The sequence below is a fragment of the Impatiens glandulifera genome, chromosome 4, assembly GCF_907164915.1.
Source record: "Impatiens glandulifera chromosome 4, dImpGla2.1, whole genome shotgun sequence".
NCBI lineage: Eukaryota > Viridiplantae > Streptophyta > Magnoliopsida > Ericales > Balsaminaceae > Impatiens > Impatiens glandulifera.
This window is the reverse complement of record NC_061865.1, coordinates 19,416,333-19,442,914: the sequence shown is the minus strand read 5'-3', so window position 1 is coordinate 19,442,914 and position 26,582 is coordinate 19,416,333. Positions and strand designations below refer to the sequence as shown.

At 33.1% G+C, this 26,582-nt stretch overlaps 1 protein-coding gene across 1 annotated transcript; it reads left to right on the top strand.

Moving 5' to 3' along the window:
* The first annotated feature begins 7,145 nt into the window (after positions 1-7,145).
* LOC124936136 (epoxide hydrolase A-like) lies at positions 7,146-9,293 on the top strand. Its single transcript, XM_047476600.1, has 3 exons — positions 7,146-7,633; positions 8,664-8,908; positions 8,981-9,293. Exons 1-3 carry the CDS (start codon positions 7,151-7,153, stop codon positions 9,231-9,233), a joined length of 981 nt encoding a protein of 326 aa, XP_047332556.1. The 5' UTR covers positions 7,146-7,150; the 3' UTR covers positions 9,234-9,293.
* Positions 9,294-26,582: the final 17,289 nt, after the last annotated feature.

Here is a 26,582-nt window from a genome sequence, read left to right as displayed (position 1 = left end):
TTATAATATAACCCTTTAAATATTATAATACCCTTAATGAATTAAAATTGAACTTGAACCCTATTGAAAGAAACCTGCTGTGCTGATAGTACCAACAACATAAGCTAAATCTGGTCTCGTGCTAACCATAGCATACATAAGACTACCAACAGCTGAACTATAGGGAACATTCTTCATATATTCCTTCTCATCATTATTTGAAGGACTATATTCGGAGCTCAATTTAAAATGAGCCGCTAAAGGTGTGCCGACACTTTTAGTATTCTCCATATTGAATCTTTGTAACACTTTCTCAATATATTTTTCTTGAGACAACCATAACTTTTTCATCTTTCTGTCACGACTGATTATAATTCCAAGAATCTGCTTTGCTTGTCCAAGATCCTTCATTGCAAAGGATTTCTCTAGGTCTTGTTTCAACCTATCAATTCTCGCAGCACTTTGACCAACAATAAGCATGTCATCAACATAAAGTAACAAAATAAAAAAATCATCATGAGAGAATTTTTGCACAAACACACAATGATCGAAAGTAGTCTTTTTATATCCGTGCTGCTTCATAAATAACTCAAACTTTTTGTACCATTGTCGTGGAGCTTGCTTCAATCCATACAAATTTCTTATTCAACTTGCAAACACAATTCTCTTTACCCTTGACCTCAAAACCATCAGGTTGATCCATATAAATCTCTTCCTCTAAATCACCGTGAAGAAAGGCCGTCTTCACGTCCATCTGTTCAATTTCCAAATCAAGACTAGCTGCCAAACTCAATATAGTTCTGATTGAAGTCATCTTAACAACAGGAGAGAAAATTTCGTCAAAGTCAATTCCCTTTCTTTGACTAAACCCTTTGACAACCAAACGAGCTTTGTATCGTGGAGCTGAAGTATGATCATCTTGTTTCAGTCTGTATACCCACCTGTTCTTCAAAGCTTTCTTTCCTTTTGGTAATTCTACCAACTCAAAAGTATGATTATCATGTAGGGATTGCATCTCATCTTTCATAGCATCAACCCATTTATACTTGGATTCACTATCCATGGCTTCTTCATATGACTCTGGCTCTCCCCCATCGGTCACTAAAACATATTCATTAATAGAATATTTCATAGAAGGTTGTCTATCTCTTGTTGATCTTCTAGATGGAATCGTAGATAATTCCTCTTGCTCGTTACTAATATTCTCCACTTGAACGTCATGTTCATCTTGAGAATCATCCTGTTGCAACTGATTTTCTGTTGAATTAGGTGATTCAGATAATTGAACTGGATCTGAATCTATCCAATCACCTTTTTCCTTCAACTCACTATTTTTAGCTTTATCAATGTTTTCAATAGTCTCATCTTCATAAAAGATGACATCACGACTTCTGACAAGCTTCTTTGCAACTAGATCGTATAATCTGTAACCAAATTCATCTTGGCCATAACCCAAGAAAATGTATTCTCGACTCTTTACATCCAACTTTGATCTTTCATCCTTTGGAATATGAATAGAGCACCTGCATCCAAATACTCGTAAATGATCATACAAAATATTTTTATGAGTCCATACCTTATTTGGAACTTCACCGTCCAAAGCAACTGTAGGACTCAAATTAATAACATGTACTACAGTGAGTAATGTTTCACCCCAAAACGTTTGAGATAACTTTGCTTCTGAAAGCAAACATCTGATTCTCTCAACAATTGTTCTGTTCATCCTTTCTGCAAGACCATTCAACCGAGGAGTCTTTGGAGGTGTTTTCTGATGTCTGATCCCTTATTGTCTGCAATATGCATCAAATGGACCACAATATTCACCACCATTATCACTACGAATGCACTTGATCTTCTTCCCGGTCTCTCTTTCAACAAGAGCATGGAACTCTTTGAACTTGTCTAAAACCTCGTCTTTAGACTTTAAAACATATACCCAAAGCTTCCTGGAATGATCATCAATAAATGTTACAAAATAAAGAGCACCACTAATAGTTCGTACCTTTAAAGGACCACAAACGTCTGAATGCACCAACTCTAAGACTTTTGACTTTCTTGAAGGAAGATTATGCTTGAACGATACTCTAGTTTGTTTTCCAGTAACACAATAAGAACAATTCTCCAAATCGGTCTCACTCAAACCAGAAATAACATTTTTCTTAACCAACAGATTCAATCTCTTTTCACTGATGTGACCAAGTCTTCTATGCCATAATTTAGAAGCATCTTTACTCTGTACAACATTCACACTATCCTTGCATATCGAACTTTGCATCAAATATAAATTATAATATTCTCTCCTCGAGCTATAATCAAGTTACCTTTAGAAAGTTTCAATTTTCCAGAACCAAAACTACTCGTGAAACCATCATCATCAAGTTTTCCAGTTGATATCAAATTCAGCCTAATATCTGGAGCATGTCGAACATCCTTAAGTAATAATTTTGACCCATTACCAGAATCCAAGCAAACGTCACCAATACCAATAACCTTACTTAAGCCGTCATTACCCATCTTCAATACTCCAAAATCACCTGAAGTATAAGACGTAAAATAGTCTTTCCTTGGCGTAACATGTAAGGAAGCTCCGGTGTCAAACACCCAACTCGACTCATTACATACAAGGTTAATTGTATTCTCATCGTGGACAGTTACAAGATCATTTGAAGTCGCTATTGACACGCGATCTTCACCAGCATCTTTATTTTGATTAGATCCGCTCATTTCGCGTTTCAACTTAAAGTAGTCTTTCTTAATGTACCCCCTTTTACCGCAATGATAACATTCAGTTGACTTGTACTTGGATTTGGACTTACTTCGACTCTTATGTCTCGCATTGTCTTTTCCACCCCCGTTCATCTGTCTCCCCCTATTTTCAGTAACCAACACATTTGAATTTATCGAAGACCCTTGAGATTTTCTTCTTAATTCCTCATTCATGACGCCACCTTTGGCCATCTATAGAGTTACTGCACCATTAGCAACAGAATTATAAAGAGAAACCTTAAACGTTTCCCACGAATCAGGTAGAGTAGTCAATAACCAAAGTCCTAAAACATCATCTTCAAACTTAATTCCCATGCCTGACATCTGATCAAGAACACCTTGAAACTCATTTAAATGATCAGCCATAGAAGCACTATCATTATATCTCAAATGAATTAATTTCTGAAGCAAGAATAATTTATTACTTCTAGTCTTTGAAGCATATAAATTTTCAATTTTATTCTGTTAGGATCGGCGACACCAATAGAGACGGGGGTCTGGCTATTGATGACGACTTCGGATAAACGGTTTGATAGAAATCCTGTTAGGGATTAATATCTCTTTCTATTCTTCGCAAATCCTTTGAACTCTTGAAACAGATTCAAGTGCGGAAATGTTCGTCGGATTTGAAGCTTTGAATCAATGAAAGATGAATGGAAGAAAGTAAAGAACACAAGAATTTGTTTATGGATGTTCGGAGCAAACTCTCCTACGTCACCCCTTCTTCCAACCACCGGAAGATTTCACTATAATTCTTTGAATCAAATACAGTTCACTAATCTAGCTAACTCTCTGTTGAACAAAACAAAATTTGTTCAACTTACAACACTGAAGTTTTCTCACAGAAAGACAGTTTGTAATACAATGTATTCACAGCTAGATGATAAGTGAGATGTTTGATTTCAGGAACTTTCTTGAAAAGAAAAATGAATGAAGCAACTCTCTCTCTCTCTGTTTCTTGTATTTTTCAGCCTGTAATTTGTCCGTTGTCTTAGGCAGCAATTTATTCTTGAAAAGCTTCAACGGTCAAATCCTTCTTTTGGACACATGTCATCTTTCCTTTGGATGTACTATCCATGAGGTACTGAGTAGTACAACGCAAAAAGATTCTTGAGATCGTGGTAGTACAATGTAGTACATGCAATTTGAATTATGGCATACGTGGCGGTTATTTATTTGTTGAGCTCTACTGTCAACTGCTTGGAAGACTCTGCTGCCAGCTGTCTAGAAGAGCATCTGCCTTCAGATGCATATCTGATCATCTTAGCCGTTCATTTGATCAGACTCCCCTATCTGATCAGTCTATTAGACGCCCCCATCTAACAGTCTATTAGACGCCTCCATCTAACATTAGACCCCCACGTCTAATCACACGTCTAACCACACTGGTTAGACTGCATGTTTAACTTTTTCTTTCTAGACTGCACGTCTAACTCCACTAGTTAGACTGCACGTCTAACTTTCTCTTTCTAAACTGCACGTCACTGCACGTCTAACTTTCTTTTTCTAGACTGCACGTCTAACTCCACTGTTTAGACTACACGTCTAACTTTCTCTTTCTAGACTGCACGTCTAACTCCACTAGTTAGACTGCACATCTAACTTTCTCTTTCTAGATTGCACGTCTAACTCCACTAGTTAGACTGCACGTCTAACTTTCTCTTTCTAGACTGCACGTCTAACTCCACTAGTTAGACTGCACGTCTAACTTTCTCTTTCTAGACTGCACGTCTAACTCCACTAGTTAGACTGCACGTCTAACAACACGTTATACCCCCACGTCTAACATTAAACGTTTTCCATATAATCGGTCTATTAGACGTTTTTCATAAAATCGGTCTAACTCCGCGTTGACTTTGCTCGCGCGCGTTGACTTTGAGCTGTGCCTGCAAATTAACAAAACTCTAATTATTAATTCTGCACCTGGTGAGATTCGAATCCAGGTCACCTGTATGACAGGCGGGCATGCTTACCAGTTCTGTCGTAGACGACGGTGTATCTGTCGTAGGCGACTGCGCATCTGTCGCATGCGACTGCGCATCTGTCGCAGACGACGGTGCATCTGTCGTAGGCGACTGCGCATCTGTCGCATGCGACTGCAGATCTGTCGCAGACGAATGCGCATTCGTCTGCGACAGATGCGCAGTCGCCTGCGACAGATGCGCAGTCGCCTGCGATAGATGTATATTCTACCGTAAAACCAATCAACCAAGCTTTAAAATCATTCATCCACGACCTAACCTACACCCTAGACTCTAAACGACGAAACCCTAAACATTCTTCCATTTCAGCGGTGAAACGACGAAGGCGACGAAGGCAACGGAAACACAAAAAACTAACCTGAATGTTGGAGACGTTCTGGTTTCCTTGGTTTTGTTGGATCGTTCTTCGCAGCGATGATCGTTCTTGGATCGTCATCGGGGAGAGGTGGGTTTCGGGAGCTTGGTTCGTCGTCGGAGAGAGGGGGCTTGGATCGGTCGTCTTTGGGGAGTGTTTGGAAATATGAAAAGTGGAGAGGGAGGGAAAACGGCTGAAGGGGAGAAGGGAAGGAGAAAAGAAACTGTTTTTTATTTATTTATTTAAGGGCAATAAGGTCTTTTTGCATAGGGAAAAAGTTATATTTGAAAGAATTATTTATCCTATGCTAAATTTGAAAATAACCTCTTATTAGGGTTATTTCGTCAAATTTCCTGATAGACACACCCACGCTATATTCGTAACAAAAGGAGACATCATATTCTATATATAGTTTTTTCTAACTATTCAATTATTTATAAATTTAAATTTTAAATAGAAAAATATATTAATAATTTAAAAAATCATAAAAAAACCAATGTTTTAAAATACGCGGTCCGACCGGCGGTTGAACCGGTCCGACCGCGAAACGGTCCAGTGAACGGTCCGGTTATTAACTTTAAAACGGTAACCCTACGAACCGTTCAAAAACCGGTCCAACCGGTCGATCCTACCGGAAAACCAAATTGGAAATTTCCGGTTCGTAAGGTACATGATGATGATGATGTATTCTTTCTATTTACTTCTTTTCTTTTTCAGTCGGATTGTTTTCTTCTCCTTTTTCTTCTTCTTCTTTTTCAGTCGGATTGTTTTCTTCTCTACTCCAATCTCTTGCTCCAATCTCTTAGACCGCGAGCAAGATTACGTGTAAAGAGAAATGAAAACCAAATCGGAGATCTGCAAGGAGAGAAAATCGTTGGGCGAAAAAAATCTTAAAAATGAAGTATATTGCAGTTGTGAATAGAGGAAGTTTCTTTTACATTCATCTGTAGTGACAGGCAGTTGTCAAATCCTTTCCTTTCAGAGTTTTACTTTTTTTCTTCTTTAATTATACATAGTCTAGTCTGATATCTATCCTATATTAATATTTAATTTAATATATATTTAATTATTATATATATATAATTGATTATATATACAATTTACATATTAATATATCTATCATATATTAATATTTAATTTAATATTTTAATTAATATATATTTAATTATTATATGTATATATATATATAATTGATTATATATACAATTTACATATTAATATATTTATATTTATTTATATTTTAAAAATAATTAAAATCCGGTGGTTGAACCGGTTGAGCCGGTCGAGCCAAGTTCGCTAAAAAACGGTTTTCAGAACCTTGAAAAAAACCAAAATAACACAAATGTCAAAGAAGTTAGATTATCTTCAACCCACCTGCAAACCCATCTCTATAATAGGTTTTAGCCCTCCAACCTACCTGCAAACTCAACTGCATTTTGAGTTTTTCTGCAAATTCTCTCTCCTCCATACCTAAATTTGCAGGGACACTGTTCACATACTCAAAACTTTTCAAAACTTTCATTTTAATCCTTTTAGTTTGTTTTTAATTAATTTACATAACTTATTTATATTTTAATTTATTTACCTATTTTATTTATTTATATTTTAATTTATTTATATTTTAAATTATGTATATGTTTAATTCATCATAATTTTAATTTGTTTATATGATTAATTTATATTTAAATTTGTTTATATTTATATTTTATATTTTTTAAGTATTACAAATTTATAATAATAAATAATATTGTATAAATAATTGATTTATAATTAGAATTTAAAAGTAATTAATAAGTTATTGTAAAGTTATGTGTTCAATTTTTTATTTTAGATAAATATATAGATAATATTGAAAAAATTAAAAATTATTATAAAAAGGAATATTCTAAGAATATTCTTTTGAGTTTGAGTTTGGGTTTTTGGGTTGGAGATGAATTACTGTTTGATGGGATTGTTTACTGCATTTTGGGTTTGTGGGTTTGAGAATATGTATTTGGGTTGGAGATGACCTTATAAAGGTAAAATTGATGTTTAGCATCGGATCCAGCTGATAATTTAGATAGAGAAAATGGAGGAGATTGAACATAGAAACTTGAAGATAAATGGAATAAACATGCACATAGCAGAAAAGGGAAAAGGTCCGACGATCCTATTCCTCCACGGCTTCCCTGATCTATGGTACTCATGGCGCCATCAGATCCTCTACTTCGCCGACAATGGTTACCGCGCCGTCGCCCCAGACCTACGCGGCTTTGGTCAAACAACCGGAGCCCCAACTCAGGACCCATCCAAATTCAGCGTCATGCATCTGGTCGGCGACATCGTTTCGCTCCTCGACGCCATCGCGTCGGACGAGGAAAAGGTGTTCATCGTGGGCCATGACTGGGGAGCATCCATCGGGTGGTACTTGTGTCTGTTCAGACCCGATAGAGTCAAGGCCTTCGTATCCCTCAGTGTCCATTATCTCAAACGGAACCCGGATCCTGCTATGAACTTCACGGATCTTTTCCGGGCCATCTACGGCGATCACCACTACATTTGGAGATTTCAGGTGTACTTCTCTTTCTCTCTTTCTTAATTTCATTTTTTTTATTAACTTTTTTTATTTTTTATTTTTAAATACGGTTTGTTATCTGTCACTTTCGCCGGCCAGATTGGAGTAAATTGGTTGAGTATAATTATTATTTATCATCATTAACTCACTCAGTATAATATATATATATATATATATATACTTTAAAAATATTTTTTTAGTTGAAATATATATATATATATATATATTCTTTATTACTCTTTAAACTATTATTATTTTATTTTTAAAAAGTTAATAAATATAAAAATAAATTAAAAAATAAAATAAAAATTATTTCAATTTTACTCTGCCGAATGAAAGTGGGGGCCCACGTATGGAAGTGGGGGGAGATAATAAGAGATGACCCTGACTGCATATTTAAATGTGAAATTGGTATGGGCTTATAATAACCATTTTCAAACACACATTTATTAAATAAACAAATAAAAGGATAATAATTTAAATAATAGGATAAATCGGTGGGGTCGGCCGACGGACCATTGATCCTTTTCCACTCTATTATTATCTTATACTATTATTTAGTAATAGAATAAAAAAAATGAGAGAGTAGTCTTATATTAATTTTAAATAAAATTAAATATTTTAAATTATAAATTAATAATTTTATTATTTTAATACACATGTATCTTTTTCAAAAACATTAACAAATAATAAATAAATCCAAAAATAATAAAAATTATTTAAACCTACCAAATAAATAATATAATAATTAATTTATGTATAAATTCAAATAAGAATGTATATAAACAATAAACAGAGCAAAATTATTTAATAAACACCACAATTCAACAGGTTTGATTGGGAACGATTTAGACCACATTAGACTGTTTGAGTCAAAAATACATGGACCAAATTAGAGTGCTTGAGCAAAAACTACATTTTTACATTAGCTAAAACTACTACCACTTATTATAGATCTGTAAAATGAAAACGTATATGCTTTTGAAAATAAATTGGCTAAAAATTGTATTTATTACATGTTGTGAAGGAACCTGGTGACATTGAAGCTGAGTTTGCAAAGGTTGGTTTTAAACAAGTGCTGAAAAAGTTCCTAACATTTCGCGATCCAGCCCCCTTTTTCTTCCCTAAAACCACCGATAATTTCATTGACTCGTACCACACCCCGATTGCCTTACCCCACTGGTTGTCCGAGGAAGATCTCGACTATTATGTTTCCAATTACGAGAAAACTGGATTCACTGGAGGCATAAACTACTATCGTGCTTTCAAGTTGTAAGTATTAACCGTGCATACATTTTTTTACTTGTTAAGTATCACATCCTTATTATTAAGTAATTGTCTCAGAGATTGGGAACTGTTGGCGCCATGGGAAGGTGCTAAAGTGAATGTGCCGGTGAAATTTGTGGTTGGGGACCTTGATCTGGTCTATCACATACCACTAGTGAAGGAGTATGTACACGGTGGTGGGTTCAAGAAAGACGTGCCATTGTTGGACGATGAGATTGTGGTGATGGAGGATGTTGCCCATTTTATAAACCAAGAGAAACCTCAAGATATCAATTACCACATCCACAACTTCATTAAAAGTTATAATTGACTCGACAAATCATTTCTTTCTGCAATGTCTCCTCCTCGTTTATGCACGTTATAGTACTTCGTCTCGTGTTTGGGAGTCTATTATTATTATAATTGTAATAAAGACAAAATTATTGTCACTTGATTTTATTTAATCATGTTATTACGTACAATGACTAGTTGACGAAGCTTGGCTTGAAGTGGCGTGCCTTTATAAGGCTTGTCTACTCCTCATGTATGCACCTTAGACTTCGTATTGTGTTTGGGGAGGTTATTTACATAGTCTATTATTATTATTATTATTATTATTATTGTAATAAAAACACTAGTTGAAAATGTTTTCAATTGTAATTTTATAAGGATGCTTTGTGGACAAGATTATCTTCATTTGTTTTTATTAAATCATGTTATTACAATTGAATGACTAGACAAAGCTTTGATAATGGTTTGTAGTCTACACTCTACTCATCTCAAAATAAAAGGGGTACCAATAGGTTTGGTATTCAGATTTGATTATTACACTTATTATTTTTTTAATTCTTTTAAATTTGATATTTTTTTGTGGTAATAACTTGCTACTTATTTTGATTTATTTTTAATGCGGATACATATGTTATTCGTTCCGACAATTTTGTTCGACTATGTTTTATTGGAATCCATTATGAGGTCTAGAATTTCTATTAAAATCATTTTTTTGGGTGGAAATCATTTTAACTTAGAATGATAAATGAATACTTAAGATTTAAATTGTAAAGGTACAATATTTGAAGTCTTTTTGACGAGAACTATTATTGAAGGTGGTGTTATGAGATGTGGATTGAGATTGAGACAACTAAACTTACGGATATCAGATTCATTTCCATTATTTTTTTTTAAAATAATTTAGTTAGAGAGAAACACCATTTCTTTCCATCCTCAGTTATAAATCATTTCTAATAATATCGTATTGACATTTTTATAATTGTTTTCTTCTATAATTTTTTTATATATATCATATTGACATATTTATAATTGTCTTCTTCTATAATTTTTCAGATGGTAATACAAAATCAAAAAGTTGAAAGTCAACTAAATAATGTTTAATTTAATATGATTGAGAAGAACGCGATTTATTTTTGCTAGTATTTTTCCTAAAGATACTCCGTTAATAATTTTTTTGAAAAGGAGAAAAAAATTAATATTTAAAAAAAAATCATTTAAGTTCTAAATTTTAATCAAAGCCTTTTTTTTAAACATACTATAGGCTCGTTTTAATTTATGAGATTTAAAAATGATTTAAATTATTTTTATGTGGTCAGTTTTTATTAACTAGTATATATAGATATGATTTAAAAATAAATAAATAAGTCAAATTTTTTCGGTAAAGATATATAAAAATTATGTATAAATGATTAAGCGAACTGGTAGTCTGCAAAACTAACACTCTTCTGCCTTTTAAATAACAACACTTAAATGATTCAAATATTTTTTATTTTAAAATTTCAAATAAAAATCTAAAATAACCTAAAACGTGAAGCACTTATTATTTCTTCCATTTATTCTTAAAAATATAATATTTTTAGGCTTGATTAAGTTTGAATTATTTTAAAATAACTCAAATTATTAAAATATAATTATTTCACCCTCTTTTTAATCAATCGTATCACTTAATTCATTAATTAAAATACTAAAATAGTCTTTATTTTAAAATTTTATTTTATTTATATAAATTAATATATTTTAAGTCTTTTAAAAAAATAAAATAAAAAAATAATTATTAATTAACTCTTCAAAATCATTAATTATTATTATTTTTTTCTCCTATAATAGTAATAACCCAAACAAACTCTTATATATATTAATTAGTTCACGAATCTTTCTCATAATTTCTCTATCTAATGAAGAAAAATGGAGACTAATCATATGATATGATGAAAGATCACTTCATTCTTAAAGCTTGTTAATTTGATCTTTCAATTTTTCAATTTTTTTAACCACATCGAGGCAACAATGAACATTATAATCTATATATTTTTTATAGAATAAATTATTAAAGTAAAATTTCTTAACTTAAAAGATGTGTGTTATTAAGTTTGATTCTCATTTAATTAAAACATATGTTTGTAATATCATCGTGTTTCATGTTGTCTTACAAATTGGGAATTAGTGGACGGATACTAAAGTGAATGTGCTGGTTAAATTTGCGGTGGGAGACCTTGATCTAGTCTATCATATACCACTAGTGAAGGAGTATATATACACGGTGGTGGATTCAAGAAAACTGTGCCATTGTTGGACGATGAGATTGTGGTGATGGAGGATGTTGCCCATTTCATAAACCAAGAGAAACCTCAAGATGTCAATTACCACATCCACAACTTCATTAAAAATAATTGATTCATTATTCAGATAAGTATTATTACATTGTTATTTATAATTTTATACTAACTAATTTTTGAGTTAATTTATACAGAATATAAAGTTTAAAAGATTATTAGTTAGTATAATAAGTTTAATACATTACTTAAATTCTTGAGAACTATTTTATGTTTTGTTGCAACTGAAATAATTATCCTTCCTATGTAAAAGATATTGGTAATCACCACTACTCCTTCTTTAATAAAATCTCAGACAGTTTTCTCTCCAGCCACCTTCTAATACCATTCTTGATCTTGATTTATAAATTAATGTTAATTCTTCAAGTTTTATTAACAACAAATCATACCTTTCTGCAATGTTCACTCCTCATTTATGCACGTTATACTTCATCTAGTGTTTGAGGAGGTTACTTATGTAGTATTATTATTATTGTAGGAAAGATACCAGTGCATAGGTTTGATATTAGTCCGATTTATAAATACTTTAAATTGAAGTTTAACGAAAAAAATGTTATTAAATTTGTTAATATATAATTAATTAAAAAAATATTAAAAATTATTTATCCATATTAATACCCTAATAAGATATTAAAAAGTAATTTTTATGTAAAAAAAAAAATCATAATCCCAACTCTAGCTCCTTCCGGAGATGGGGTTCTAAACAGGGCATATTGAACATTTTCCATAATAATTTGATAAATAGGCTTTGTAAGCAAGATTGTTGTCACTTAATTTTAGTAAAATCATGTGATTTAAAAAAAAAGTATTTTGGAAAAACTCAAGTCCTGACCAGACGTAAGCTTAATTTGAGGTGGCATGTTTGTCTCCACATGATTATTCAATAGGTTTGGTGGAAAAAATAACAATTTGAGTTGAACAAATTAGAGATAAAATGAAAATAAATAAAATTAATTTTATCTTTTTTTTATTAAATAAAAATAATGTACTAAATTAAAATTTTGAAAAAATTAAGGAATTTGTACCGTAAAATTATATATATGTTTATTTTTTATAAAAGTAATTTAGACTGGATTTGCACCCACCCAAACCCAAACCCCTAAATAGACAGGAAAATTTGACGAAATAACCCTCGTAATAGGGTTATTTCTAAATTTAGCATAGGCTAAATAAAATTTTCAAATATAACCTTTTTTCTATGCAAAAAGACATTATTGCCCTTAAATAATAATAATAAAAAAAGTCTCTTTCCTTTCTCCTTCCCTTATCCCCTTCAGTTTTCACACTCTCTCCTCTTTTGATATTTCTAAACTGCCTCCTCTCCGACGACGACCGATCCAAGCCCACGACCCACCTCTCCCCGACGACGATCCAAGCCACGAAACCCCACCGCTCCCCCGACCCCCGACGACATATCCGAGCCCCCCGACGACGATCCAAGCAGAACAAAGAACAATCATCGCTGCGAAGATCGATCCAACAAAACTAGGCTTCAAATGCATCGTCGAAGGTTGACTGAATCGTTTTGTGTTTAAAATACATCTGTCGAAGGCTGTTACCACTACACCACTTAAGATGTTGATATCTAAATATATATTTATATATTTGATATGACTAACAATTATTGAACTTAGTTTTATCCAAAAAACTATTTCATCAATCATCAAATCATTTTTTTTAAATCAATTAAAAATTTCAACCCAACAATATCTTCTTTTTTATTATTTAAACTAAATTATCAAAACTAGTTTAAACATTAAAAATTTAAACCCAACAATCTCTCTCATTTTGATTATTTAAACTAAATTATCAAAACTAGTTGAGTTCATGATTTAAACATAATCTAGGCATTATCATAATCTAACAATCTTAAAAATATTTCTAAGGTAAGAAAACTTAGACTAGAGAAGTGGCTTTGAAAAGATGTCAGCCACTTCAGGCTGCTGATTGTCATATGCTATGTCCGAGCAACCGACTGTCCAGATGCCGTCTTGCTCTTCCAAGCTGCTTTCCTGTTTTACCTGTATTCAAAGACAATAACGAATCAGGTAATAATTTTTCTTTGGGTCCATGGCTTATTAGTCCCTTGGGAATCCATACTTTGATTAATTTTATGGATTTTTCATGTTGCGTTGTGATTGGTGCGTATGGTTTACGCTTAGCAAACGTCTTTCTGCTAGCAACTGAACTGTTAATCTTAGAATATAGTTTTTGTCTAAAACTCCTTGACTTCCTGTCAAGTTTTAATATGCCAGACTTGCTGACTGCTTCCATCTTAAGTTTTAGCCAGCTAACAGTTGGCGGAACATAAGTAATCTCATCCTTTAAGGTTAACTCATCACAACTTGGATCAGTTTCATTCTCAGTTAAGCTCCCTTTGACAAAGTTTATAGACTTAAACTTGTCAGTTTCTGGGTTTAACTTTTCACAAGACTTGTCTGAGTCATTGCCATCAAATCCTAAACCGGATTTGCATCTGGCAGGCCTCAACATACTTATCTGCTGTCTGACTACATCTCCAGACTTCGTCTAGGAACTGACCACATATGTCAAACGTTGGTTTTCAGAAAACAGAGTTTGAACATTTTCCTTGAGCTTTTCATTCTCAGATGAGAGCTCAACCATTTTGTTTTCAAAAACTTCAGAATCATTGATTTGAGATGAAGAAGAGCTATCAGATTTGTTTTTCAAATTTAGTTCATCAAAAGAGTTTGACAGTTTCTTGTACTCAACGACCATGTAATTGAGTTCAGTAATTAACTAATCTCTTGAGAATTTTTCAGAGGAGAAATCAAATACCTCAGAGTCAACTTCTTCTTTTGCCATGAAGCAAGTGACCTCTTCATCATCACTAACGTTGGATGATGAATCATCTGAGTCGCTGTCGGCCCACTTGGCTTTGTTTTCAGCCGCCATGAGAGTCTTCAACTCTTTCTTATTCTTTTTCTCATATTTCTTTTTCTCATCAAGCTTCAACTTGCTGTTTCCTTCCTTGAAGTGTCTCTTCTTCATGAACTTGCAGATTTTCTTCATGAAAAGAGCCATGGCATCGCTACTAATCTGCATATCAGCAGCCTTCACAGCAGTGGCAGTAGATGGCTCCTCAACAGTCACCAATGCCTTTGTTATGATTGTGGATGTGGGGTGCTTCTCTTCATTTCTATAGTTCAACTCGAACTCATAGGCCTTCAAATTGGCTAACAAATCATAGAGCTCCATCTTATTGAGGTCTTTAGATTCCCTCATCACCATCGTCTTGATATCATACTCTCTAGGCAGAGCACGCATGACCTTGATCGCAACCTCTCTGTTGCTGTAAGTCTTGCCCAAAGTGGATAGAGAAGTGATAACCTTACTAAATCTCTCATCGAACTCAGTCATCGTCTCTCCAGGACGCATCTTGAAGTTATCGAACTGTTGAGTGGCAACCATGAGTCTGTTTTCTTTTGTTTGCTCGTTGTCCTCACACAGTTTAGTCAGCTTCTCCCAAATATCTTTGGCAATGGGACATGTAATGATCTTGTATACCATATTGTCATCCAATGTATTATAGAGGATGTCTTTTGCTATGTTGTCGAGGTTGTTCTTTCTTTTATCTTCACTGGTCCACTCAGATCTAGCCTTCTCAATCTTTATCGGACCATCGGTGATGACAAACCACATGTCATCATTTATGGAAACTAGATGAGTGTGGACTCTCGCCTTCCACACGACATGGTTTTCCTCTGAGAACATGGGAACATTATTGATGACAGCCATATACATGATTCAAATTTCTTAGAAGCTTGAGAATAGAAAACGAGGCTCTGATACCAATTGTTAGGATCAACAGCACCAATAGAGACGGGGTCTGGCTATTGATGACGACTTCGGATAAACGGTTTGATAGAAATCCTGTTAGGGATTAATATCTCTTTCTATTCTTCGCAAATCCTTCGAACTCTTGAAACAGATTCAAGTGCGGAAATATTCGTCGGATTTGAAGCTTTGAACCAATGAAAGATGAATGGCAGAATGTAAAGAACACAAGAATTTGTTTATGGATGTTCGTAGCAAACTCTCCTACGTCACCCCTTCTTCCAACCACCGGAAGGATTCATTATAATTCTTTGAATCAAATACAGTTCACTAATCTAGCTAACTCTCTGTTGAACAAAACAACCTTTGTTCAACTTACAACACTGAAGTTTTCTCACAGAAAAGACAGTATGTAATACAATGTATTCACAGCTAGATGATAAGTGAGATGTTTGATTTCAGGAACATTCTTGAAAAGAAAAATGAATGAAGCAACTCTCTCTCTGTTTCTTATATTTTTCAACCTGCAATTTGTCCGTTGTCTTAGGCAGCAATTTATTCTTGAAAAGTTTCAACGGTCAAATCCTTCTTTTGGACACATGTCATATTTCCGTTGGATGTACTATCCATGAGGTACTGGGTAGTACAACAGAAAAAGATTTTTGAGATCGTGGTAGTACAACAGTACAGACAATTTGAATTATGGCCTACGTGGCGGTTATTCATTTGTTGAGCTCTGCTGTCAGCTGCCTGCCTGGAAGACTCTACTGCCAGCTGTCTAGAAGAGCATCTGCCTTCAGATGCCTATCTGATCATCTTAGCCGTTCATTTGATTAGACGCCTCCATCTTACATTAGACCACACGTTAGACCCCCACGTCTAACATTAGACGTTTTCAATATAATCGGTCTATTAGACGTTTTTCATAAAATCGGTCTAACTCCGCATTGACTTTGATTGCGCGCGTTGACTTTGCGCTGTGCCTGCAAATTAACAAAACTCTAATTATTAATTTTTGAGATCGTGGTAGTACAACAGTACATACAATTTGAATTATGGCCTACGTGGCGGTTATTCATTTGTTGAGCTCTGCTGTCAGCTGCCTGGAAGTCTCTACTGCCAGCTGTCTAGAAGAGCATCTGCCTTCAGATGCCTATCTTAGCCGTTCATTTGATTAGACGCTCTCATCTAACAGTCTATTAGACGCCTCCTTCTAACATTATACCACACGTTAGACCCCCACGTCTAACATTAGACGTTTTCCATATAATCGGTTTATTAGACATTTTTCATAAAATCGGTCTAACTCCGCATTGACTTTGATTGCGCGCGTTGACTTTGAGTTGTGCCTGCAAATTAACAAAACTCTAATTATTAATTCTGCACCTGGTGAGATTCGAACCCAGGTCACCTGTATGACAGACAGACATGCTTACCACTACACCATTTAAGATGTTGATATCTAAATATATATTTATATATTTGATATGACTAACAATTATTGAACTTAGTTTTATCCAAAAAACTATTTCATCAATCATCAAATCAAATTTTTTTTAAATCAATTAAAAATTTCAACCCAACATATTCCATAAAGATTGTGCATTTGTCTAATGTTGGATGTGGTTGTAAACATTCTCTTCAACAAACTGACGAATAAAATCACATACATGTTCATGCTCAAAATTCCATTCCTCGTCAGATTTGGATGCAGGTTTTTTACTACCAAAAATGGGTTAGTGTAAAGCCTTAACGAATAACAAATCCTTCATCTTTCCTTTCCAAATTTGATAATTTTGAACCATTGAGAAAAATCATCCTACTTGTGTTTATCTCTATAATTCAATCAAGTCCTAAACAGCTAACCAAGATCTGATACCACTTGTTGGAAAAAACGTATATTTTATTCCCTACTTGATTGAAAAACTTAGGAGCAAATAAAGCACAAGTAAAAGTGAAAATAAATAACAAAATGCACACGGAATTTTTACGTGGAAAACCTCCTCAAAACAAGGAGTAAAAACCACGGGACTTTACGTCCAGTTCAAGCTTCACTAAAATCAGAGTTAGGAATACAATCAAGGTATAACAACCTTTAATACCGCAGAAAGATAAAAGGGCATACCCAAAAAGATACAACTTTTTGGTCCCAAACAAGTCAAATAAAAACTTAAATTAGGAATAACCTTTAAGCCCACAAAAAAACTCCGTTTGAATCTCCGACGTGAGTTTGATGAACCTGCGTGACTGTAGGCGAAAGTCTGCTACAAGAATTTCTCTTTCTTCATCTCTTTTAATTTTTTTTGACTTCTACTTCTTAATGACGGCTGCCGCTCTTTTTATACTAGAGCAATTAGGTTATAACATAACCCTTTAAATATTATAATACCCTTAATGAATTAAAAGTGAACTTGAACCCTATTGGGCCTTTTTCATAGTTGGGAGCCCAAATAAAACTCAACAAGTTTACTCCGAACTTCTATAAACAACCCTTGTGTCTTGTGTTCTTTACTTTTTGAATCTTCCAACCCCTTATCTTCCGCTTCAAGTCTAAACAAACACTTCTGCACTTGAACTTCGTTTAAGAGTTTGTGACGACTTGCGAAGAATAGAAACGGATATTAACTTCTAACAGAGTTAATAACAAATTAAAGTGTGTAAGCGTTCAACAAGTGAAAGAGCTGCTAAAGATTTCATCAAGTCTTTAAATTTTGAATGGACAAGGGGAAGATTTTATTCCTTCTATGGAATGAAAACATAAACAATAGATGCCTTTTATGACAGTGATTTAAATGCTAAAGTAGAAAATTTTATGATTGTGGTTTCTTGTCATGTGTCTGGACAGGTTGAATCTTCTCTAGAGGCTGCAACTTTGACCCTAAGTGATGCTTCTCTAAGTAAATTGAAAAAACTTCAGCCAATATGCTCAGTCTTAACCAAACCCTTCAGGGATGTTTCTTATGGACAGACTAGCAGGGGCATCAACATATAAACTAACAACTACTTCTTGCTTCTTTTAAACCATATTTCTTCATGCTTTGGTTCCTGAATGTGTGAACATTCATATTTATTGTGAACTTACATCTGATGATTAATTGTTTTAGATATATTCATAACATGTTATATGAAATTTGGCAATTATTCGAGGTACCCGATACACATGTACTATAAAGTGTGTATGCATTTATTTGTTTTACTTAAACATATTTTGTTGAAATACAAATTTATAAAAAAAATGGGATATTATTCTTATTTGAATTCAAAGACAGAGGAAGGCAGAAGCATGCAATTTTATAAATAAGAGGGAAGAATGCAAAGTGTGGCAGTTCTTAAACTTGATAACCATCTACAAACTAAAAGGAAGCCATAAGAGGAGGGAAAGGAGGAGACCACACAATAATTAATACATAAATCCTAAATATTGCTACTTGAATCATTCTCCAACTTTTGAGCATTCCTAGAAGAGGAAGAATGGTTGTTAAACTGCTCTCTAGCAAGAAAAACTAAATGCATTTGCTGAGGATGATAAGACGGTTTTCCCAATTGAGAAACAACTTCAACAAAACATTCGTGAAGCTTGTGTGTCCAACGTAATCATTGCTTTGCGGAAAGACTATTATTAGGGTTGTTGTTGTTGTTACCACCATTCATGAATTTGTTCATCATCATTCAAACTCACTATTATTTATTATTTAGTTTGTCTGTCCAAAAAAAAAAGAAAAAAATGATACTTTACCTTATAAAACACAAAGGGCAATAACATTTTACCTCATTTTTTGTTCAACAACAAGAACCCAACACATGCAAATGCAATTTGCGCAGGCGTAAATGCAATTTTTGCAAACTCACTATTATTTAGTTTGTCTGTCCAAACAAAGTAGAAAAAATGAGAACCTGTCAAAGATCCATAATTATTTGAAATAGAAAAATAAAATTTGTTTTCTTTCCAGTCTTACCAAATTAAAGTTTTAAAATGAGTTTTTATTAATTTTTTTCTATATTTTTTTAGTGTTGGTAGAATGTTTCCCCTAATTATTTCTATATTGAAATAAAAATAGAATGTTTTATTTCTCTTTCCATCACTTAGATTTGAGTTGATAATAAGTTTTATTCGAATTGATATTATGTTTAGCTGAATTAATTTTATCGTCTCAAATTTTTTTAATCTGAATAATACTCTCAATTATTTGATTGTGTTGATGATAATACATTTGATTGTATATATGATCATTTCTCGACTTCGAGTTCATCTACTTCTTAACAACAAATGAGACAAATAATTGGATTTGGTGTTGTTTTTTCTAACAAAGAGTAATTAGAAATTATTAGGGGTGTGTAAATGAAAAAACCCAACCCATATTCTACCAAAATTAAATTTGGTCAACCTATTATCCAACCCATATTGATGAATAATATGAGTTGCATACGGGTTGGGTTGGGTAACCCAAACTAAATTTTAGTTTGTAACACATTTATTACGTTTTTATTCGTTTAATATTTAACAGGTTTTTGTCCCAATTAACACATTTAGATCATTTTAACAATTATTTGACTCGCTTTTTACCTAATTTAATACATTTTTACTTAATCATAACGTTTTTAACTCGTTTAACTAATATTTGATTCGTTTGACCTGTTTAACTCGCTTAATACGTTTTTAGTTTTAACAAGTATGTTACTCATTTTAATTCATTTCACACATTTTTGACGCGTTTAATATGTTGCACGTTTAACACATTTTTGACATATTTAACACGTTTTTGGCACGTTTAACATGTATAACACGTTTTCACACATTGAACATGTTTTTGACAAGTGTAACACCCCAAAAAAACGAGTATCTCTACCTTCTGGTCTCATAGCCTAACACGTGCCGCGGCGAGGCAGACACGTGGCAATATGGGGGAAATATTACATCACTCGATGACTCTATGTTCGATGCGTTTCAACCTTAGTTTGCGTGTCAAACATCTTTTAAAATGAAACATTAAGTTTTTAAAAGATTTTGAAAATACCTTGAGAGGTAAGAAATTAATTATGTAAAAATAATTAATCCTTTGTTCAAAATTTAAAAAATCTTGGAGGTTAAATAATAAGTTGACCTGAACCTCATTTAAATTAATTAAACATAATTAATTTAAAAATTATTTTATTGAAAATCAGAGTCTCCAAGAGATTTTATGAACATTAATAAAATGATACGTGTATAAACGTATTTAGACTAAAGTTTCTAAAAAAGGGTGGTTCGTTGTCTATTTACGCTTAGGAAAGAGCTTTCGTCTTATGTCATCTACGCCCGCCTTAGGACGGTTTTTAAAAATTCTTCTAAAATAAACAAAATTATAACTTTTATAAATCCAATTATAACATTTATTAACTTTAGTTAGTAGTCCATGGGTCCTAAGTAAGGATGAACTTTAAATAATTGTACAAAATTATTTAAAAGGGGTGTGTACCCATTGCACTAGTGTTTAGATTTAACAAAATCTAAAAATATCAGAGGAGAATGTTAGAATTTAAAAATAAATTCTAAACGGGACCTTATCCAAAATATTGGTTTAGGAAACATCTCGAAAATAAAAATAATATCATTTTCTGACCTTTCTGGATTATTTAAAAATGGATTCAGGTTCCAAAATTATAAAAATAATTATGGAATTTAAAAAGTGGAACCAAACAGGCCTTAGGACCAGAGTCCTAGGGTTTGGATTCGGTTTGGCCGATCTAGGCTCGGTCAGACTCGATCAAAACCGGAGTGGTCTAGACCAAGTCTTGGTCGCATGGGTAGGAGTGGGGAAAATTACCGATATTAAAGGTATATCGAAAATACCGTACCGTAATATATAAAAAATAATGACTTTTAAGGTATACCGAAAAAATGTAAGTTATGATACCGATACAGTAATTATTGGTACGGTAAAAGTATGAGATTTTTAAAATTTTGGTATAACGAGATATACCGAAATACCGAAATAGTATTTATAAGTTAATATATATATATAAATATATATATAATACTTATAAGGAAATAATTAAATAGATTTGAAATTAATTTAATTATAGAAATATAATTTTTGAATAATATCAAAATATAATTATACTGAAATATTATTCAATATATGCAATCTCTACCTTACCAATGGGATTGAAAATTAATATATTTTTTAGGTATCAAAGGTATAATACCGATACCGTACCGAAAATAAGGTAAGGTAAATGTATGAATTTTTTGTATACCGAAATTAAGGTATATCGAAATAAGGTATACCGAAATCAAGGTAAGGTAAATGTATGCATTTTTTCCATACCGAAATTTTAGGTAAGGTATAAGGTATAGATAAAATATTAAGGTATATCGTACCGACCCACCCTTATGCATAAGTCAAGGGACTAGGGAGCTCGATCCTGGGCTCGAGAGGCTTGATCCCAAACTCAGGTGGCTCGATCGTAGATTTGGGAGGTTCGGTCCTAGGTCAAGTCCACTGGTCAAGGTGCTTGATCCTAGGGTTAAGTAGCTATCGGTCCTAGGTATAGGGTTAGGGTTAGTTTTACCAGTCCTAGGTTTATGAGGCTTGGTCCTAATCATCGATCCTAGGTCTAGGAGGATAGGTCCCAATCATCAGTCCTAGGTTAGAGGTTCTTAGTCCTAGTCCACGGTCATAGGCTAAAGGCTCTCAGTCATAGGTTTAAACAAGACTCAGTTTTAGGTTAAAAACATTGGTCCTAGGCCAAGGAGGTACTCAGTCTAAGTCAAAAAACTCGATCGATTTCCACGGTCCTAGGCTAAAACCATCGGTCACGGGGCTCGGTCCTTACTAAAGAACACTAGTCTTAGTCCTCGATCGGAGCTAAAGAACAACAGTCTTGGGTCAGAAATATTGGTCTTGGGATGCTTGGTCCTAGGTTAATTTTCTCGGTCTTGGTTTTTGACATGGTGTTCATTTTCTCGGTCCTTGCTGAAGAATAGGACCGAGGATCACCGATCCTAGGCTAAAACCTTAGGACCGAGTGTTCTTGTTTTGGTCCAAAATTTAAGAAGTCCATAACTTTTGATTGTGATCATGAAATCATAATCTGTAAGCCACAATAATTTAATATGATTGTGAAGAACAAAAGCCCTAACATAAATCACAATTTTGATGTCCTTACAAGGATCAATTTTAAAAAACCATTTTTAAGTCAAATTTTAGGATCTTTAAAATTAGGCCATTTCAAGGTCTAATGTTTACTCCATTAGCTTTAAAATGATAAAAATAGTTGAACACAACCACAAAATGAACATCATAACATCATTAAAACAGTTTTAGAAGATTGAATGAAAATCCAAAAAAATTCAAAAACAAGATTTGATCAATCAAAGTGATGAAACAGTTGATTGGATTTCATCCTAACATATTAACAAATATATAAACAACTAATTGGATAAAAAATCCAGATTAAAAACAAGAACACAAAATTTTTAAAATTTCAGTTTAGGCTTAATTTTTAAAACTTTCAGTTTGACCAAACATGATCAAAACGTGATTACAATTGCTTGGGATTCATTCTAACATGTTAACAAACATATATAGCAACTAATTTGATCAAAAAATCAGAAAAAATGCAATAACACATAATTTAAAAAAAATCAAGTTTTAAGCTCAAATTTCTGATTTTTTTTTATATAGGTGGATTTGATCTGATTTCTTTCAACATAAATTCACATATGATATATAGAATGATTCTAAACAAAGAAATTCCATAACCAAGCTTAAAAACAAGATCAAACCGATCAAACTTTAGAAATCTAAAAAAAATTAAATTTCAAATCACAAATCATGATACAAATAATTTTGAAGCATACCAATAGTTGGAGAACACTTCTAGGAGATGTTGGATGCTTTCCCGAATCTTGAATCACGACTGAGATCGCCAAAGACAATTTTTACTAAAACTATTCTTGGTCGGAATTTGAATCCGTCAATTGAAGTTGTAAGGAACTATGATTGTTTGATGATTTGGTAGTGGAAGGGTAAGGGAGTATTTATACTACCCTAATGTCAATCGGGGAGGGGGATTGAAGTTTTATTTTCCCTTCTTCGATCTTATCCCTAATTCGTGGCAGCTTTATCTACGGTAGGATAAGACTGAAAGATAAGGGGGTTTCTAGTGAGCCTTGGGTCTCAATGAAGAAGACGGCTGAAACAACATTAATTCAGCTAACGACGTCAGCGTTCTATCCATGGTCAATAGTATTGACTATCGGGGTTAATCCATCTCGTTATTGATTTAGTGCGGGCGAGCGCACGCGGGTTTTATTATAGCGGGTGTTTGGCACGTTCTGGGATGTTCGATAAAATCTGAGCGCTCATATAATATTCTAGGATCCCGCTGCAAAGATTAGAAATAACTTCGACTACAAAGGATCATCGAATTTTATTTCTATTGAAAAGGTTTATTAAAATCGCTTTTTTTAATTCTTTTTAAATTCATTTCTTCACCAAAAATTTCACAAAATATCTTTCTGGATTCATAATAAAAATTATGATCATAATTTATTATTTTTGGTATTTTTGGGAATTTTGGGGTATTTTATTTAATTATTTTAAGTTATAAATAATTATTTAATTATGATCATGATTAAATCACAATTAAATATTTTTAACCTCTTATTTGGTCTAATTTGGGTAAAATTAATACAATATTTTTTTCTCAAATTATTTTTAGACTTTTGAATAATTATCCTCACTCGGGCTCAATTATCACAATAATTAACCATTATTTGGATTTAATTTCTTCTTTAAATTATATTGAATATAAAAATTCAATATATTATTTTAATATTATTAAAAATAATAATATTATTTGAAAAATAGGGTAAGTCAAATTTTCATGCTTATAGAATGCCCCTCTCGAACCGTGTTTGAATAAAACAATCTCAGTGTTGGGAAAACTTGGGTTCGAGGTTTGATCATACAAATTTGTACCCTAACCTACAGTGAGATAGAAGAATAAAACTTGGATGGAACATGCTGCTAGTGAGGAGTCATAACAATGACTCATGGTTGGGGATATTGTGTGTTCTTCCATTGCCTGTTGTCTTCAATCGGGGATTGACTACCACAATAGTCTTATCATGTGTTGGGAAGACTATAGGGTGCTGCTGGGGATGAGCATGACAATGGATCATTGTTTCATTTGTTGAATCTTTCTAAGGATAGACTATTACAATAGTCTTACCATGTTGAGGAGTAAACATGACTCCAACTAGGGATGGATTATTATAATAATCCTGTCATAACAAAGGCTGATGATGCCTATTAACAGATAAGACTCACTTGGTAAGTGAAAAGAACTCTTCGTGGGGAAGAGTGTCATGCTAGTAAGACTACCTATCAAGAGGTAAAACTCTCCTAAGGAATGCTTTCCTGGGAATAAAATCCCACGGGGATAGTGATAATAATCATACCACGTCCATCAACATATAGAATCCACTACTGAAGATTAATCATTAAAATGACTCTTGAGGATGCATATAAAGAGATAGGACTTACTGTAGGAGAAAGTATCCACAACTAGGACTTTTATAGGGAATGAAGAGAAATTTCTACTTAGGATAAAGGAAGATATTCGTGGTGACATGACAATAGTCACACTAGGTGGTGATAACAATCACGTTATGTGGGGAATGTAGCAACAATTTCTCTATGGGGATGATAACAATTGTGTTGAGGATATATGTTATAACAATGACCTATAGACAATACATGTGATAACAATCATCCTAATGGGACACGTGATAACAATCACTCTAGTGGGAATTGGTCATAACAATGACCTACATTGATACCTATCAAGATAGGACTCACCCTTGTAGAGGATAGGTGAAAACACTCACTCTGAGGGGATGGGTTATAATCATAACCCTCATAGCCACCAATCTGCTGGGGATATATTACAACAATAACATATATAGAGTGTGGGGAATGTATCAAAAATTGCTCTATGAGGATGATAACAATCGTGTTGAGGATATATTTTATAACAATGACCTGTCGACAAGATAGGTGATAATAATTATCTTGAAGGGACATGTGATAATAATCACTCTAGTGGGGATTGGTCATAACACTGACCTGCATGGATACCTCTCTGGAGATAGGGCTCACCCTTGTAGGGGATATGTGAAAACACTCATTCCGAGGGGATGAGTTATAATAATAACCCTCATAACCGTCAATCTAATGGGGATAGGTTATAATAATAACTTATATAGATGCCTATCGGAATAGGGCTTTAAGAATCATAATCTTTTTCCCTTCGGTTTTATAAAGTGTTTTTTCACAACTTGGTTGACACATCGACCAATTGTTTTATTACTTTATAAGGTGGGAGAGCTTTAACAAAAGCTACTTGAGGAATGGACTATTCGCAATTCCGTTTTAGACAAGGTCTTAAAGTAGAAAAAATTCCTGGTCTTATCCATATAGTAGGGTGACTTGGATTCGAAACGCGTTTGGGGCTAGGATATGAGCATTCCTGTGTTGATAGGGATTGTCTTGTTTTTTGAAAAATCCCGAGTTTCTTTTCTCCTATGTTAAGATATATAGATTAAATATGTTAGTATAAGACTAAAATGATGGTGGTGGTATATGTGAGATTAAAATATGTTGGTATAAGACTAAAATGACAATAATTATTAGATATGCAGATTAGAAAACATTAATAGATTGCTAGTTTGATGTGTTTGATTACATTTTAATAAGTCACTTGATTTGACATATTTAAAGACATTAGCATTATTTTTTCATCTATAATATAAGCCCACATTTTCAATTTTTGTTACCTTAGTTAGTGAAGAATCATGCAAATATTTATACCTTATATATTGCTATAATATTACTCACGGTTCTCATATTTTTTGTGAGTGTTTTGGATTATACCTTATATAATGAAAGTTTGCAATATCTATGTCCAAGCGATGAAAAACATGCAACAAATTTACTAAATAATTTAAGTGGATGGATGCTTCATAATTTTCATTGACTTTATATAAATAATATTAATTATTTTTATTAATATAATCTTAAACATTTTCTTATGATAATTTATTAGGACGACCCATCATTATTGACTCCTCATAAATGACCGATCGACTTACGTGAACACACATGTAGTCAATTTAATTAGTAATTTGATTCAAAAACTAATATTTGAAACGTTTATCCATTGATATATCTTTGTGGTTTTTAAAATCAACAATATTAAATTTCAAACTC

What these genes read in the sequence shown, in the direction of transcription:
- LOC124936136 (XM_047476600.1), top strand. Translation starts at nt 7,151, where the DNA reads ATGGAGGAGATTGAACATAGAAACTTGAAGATAAATGGAATAAACATG. An exon ending in ACTACATTTGGAGATTTCAG is followed by an intron (nt 7,634 to 8,663) that starts GTGTACTTCTCT and finishes CATGTTGTGAAG; the next exon opens with GAACCTGGTGACATTGAAGC. An exon ending in TACTATCGTGCTTTCAAGTT is followed by an intron (nt 8,909 to 8,980) that starts GTAAGTATTAAC and finishes TAATTGTCTCAG; the next exon opens with AGATTGGGAACTGTTGGCGC.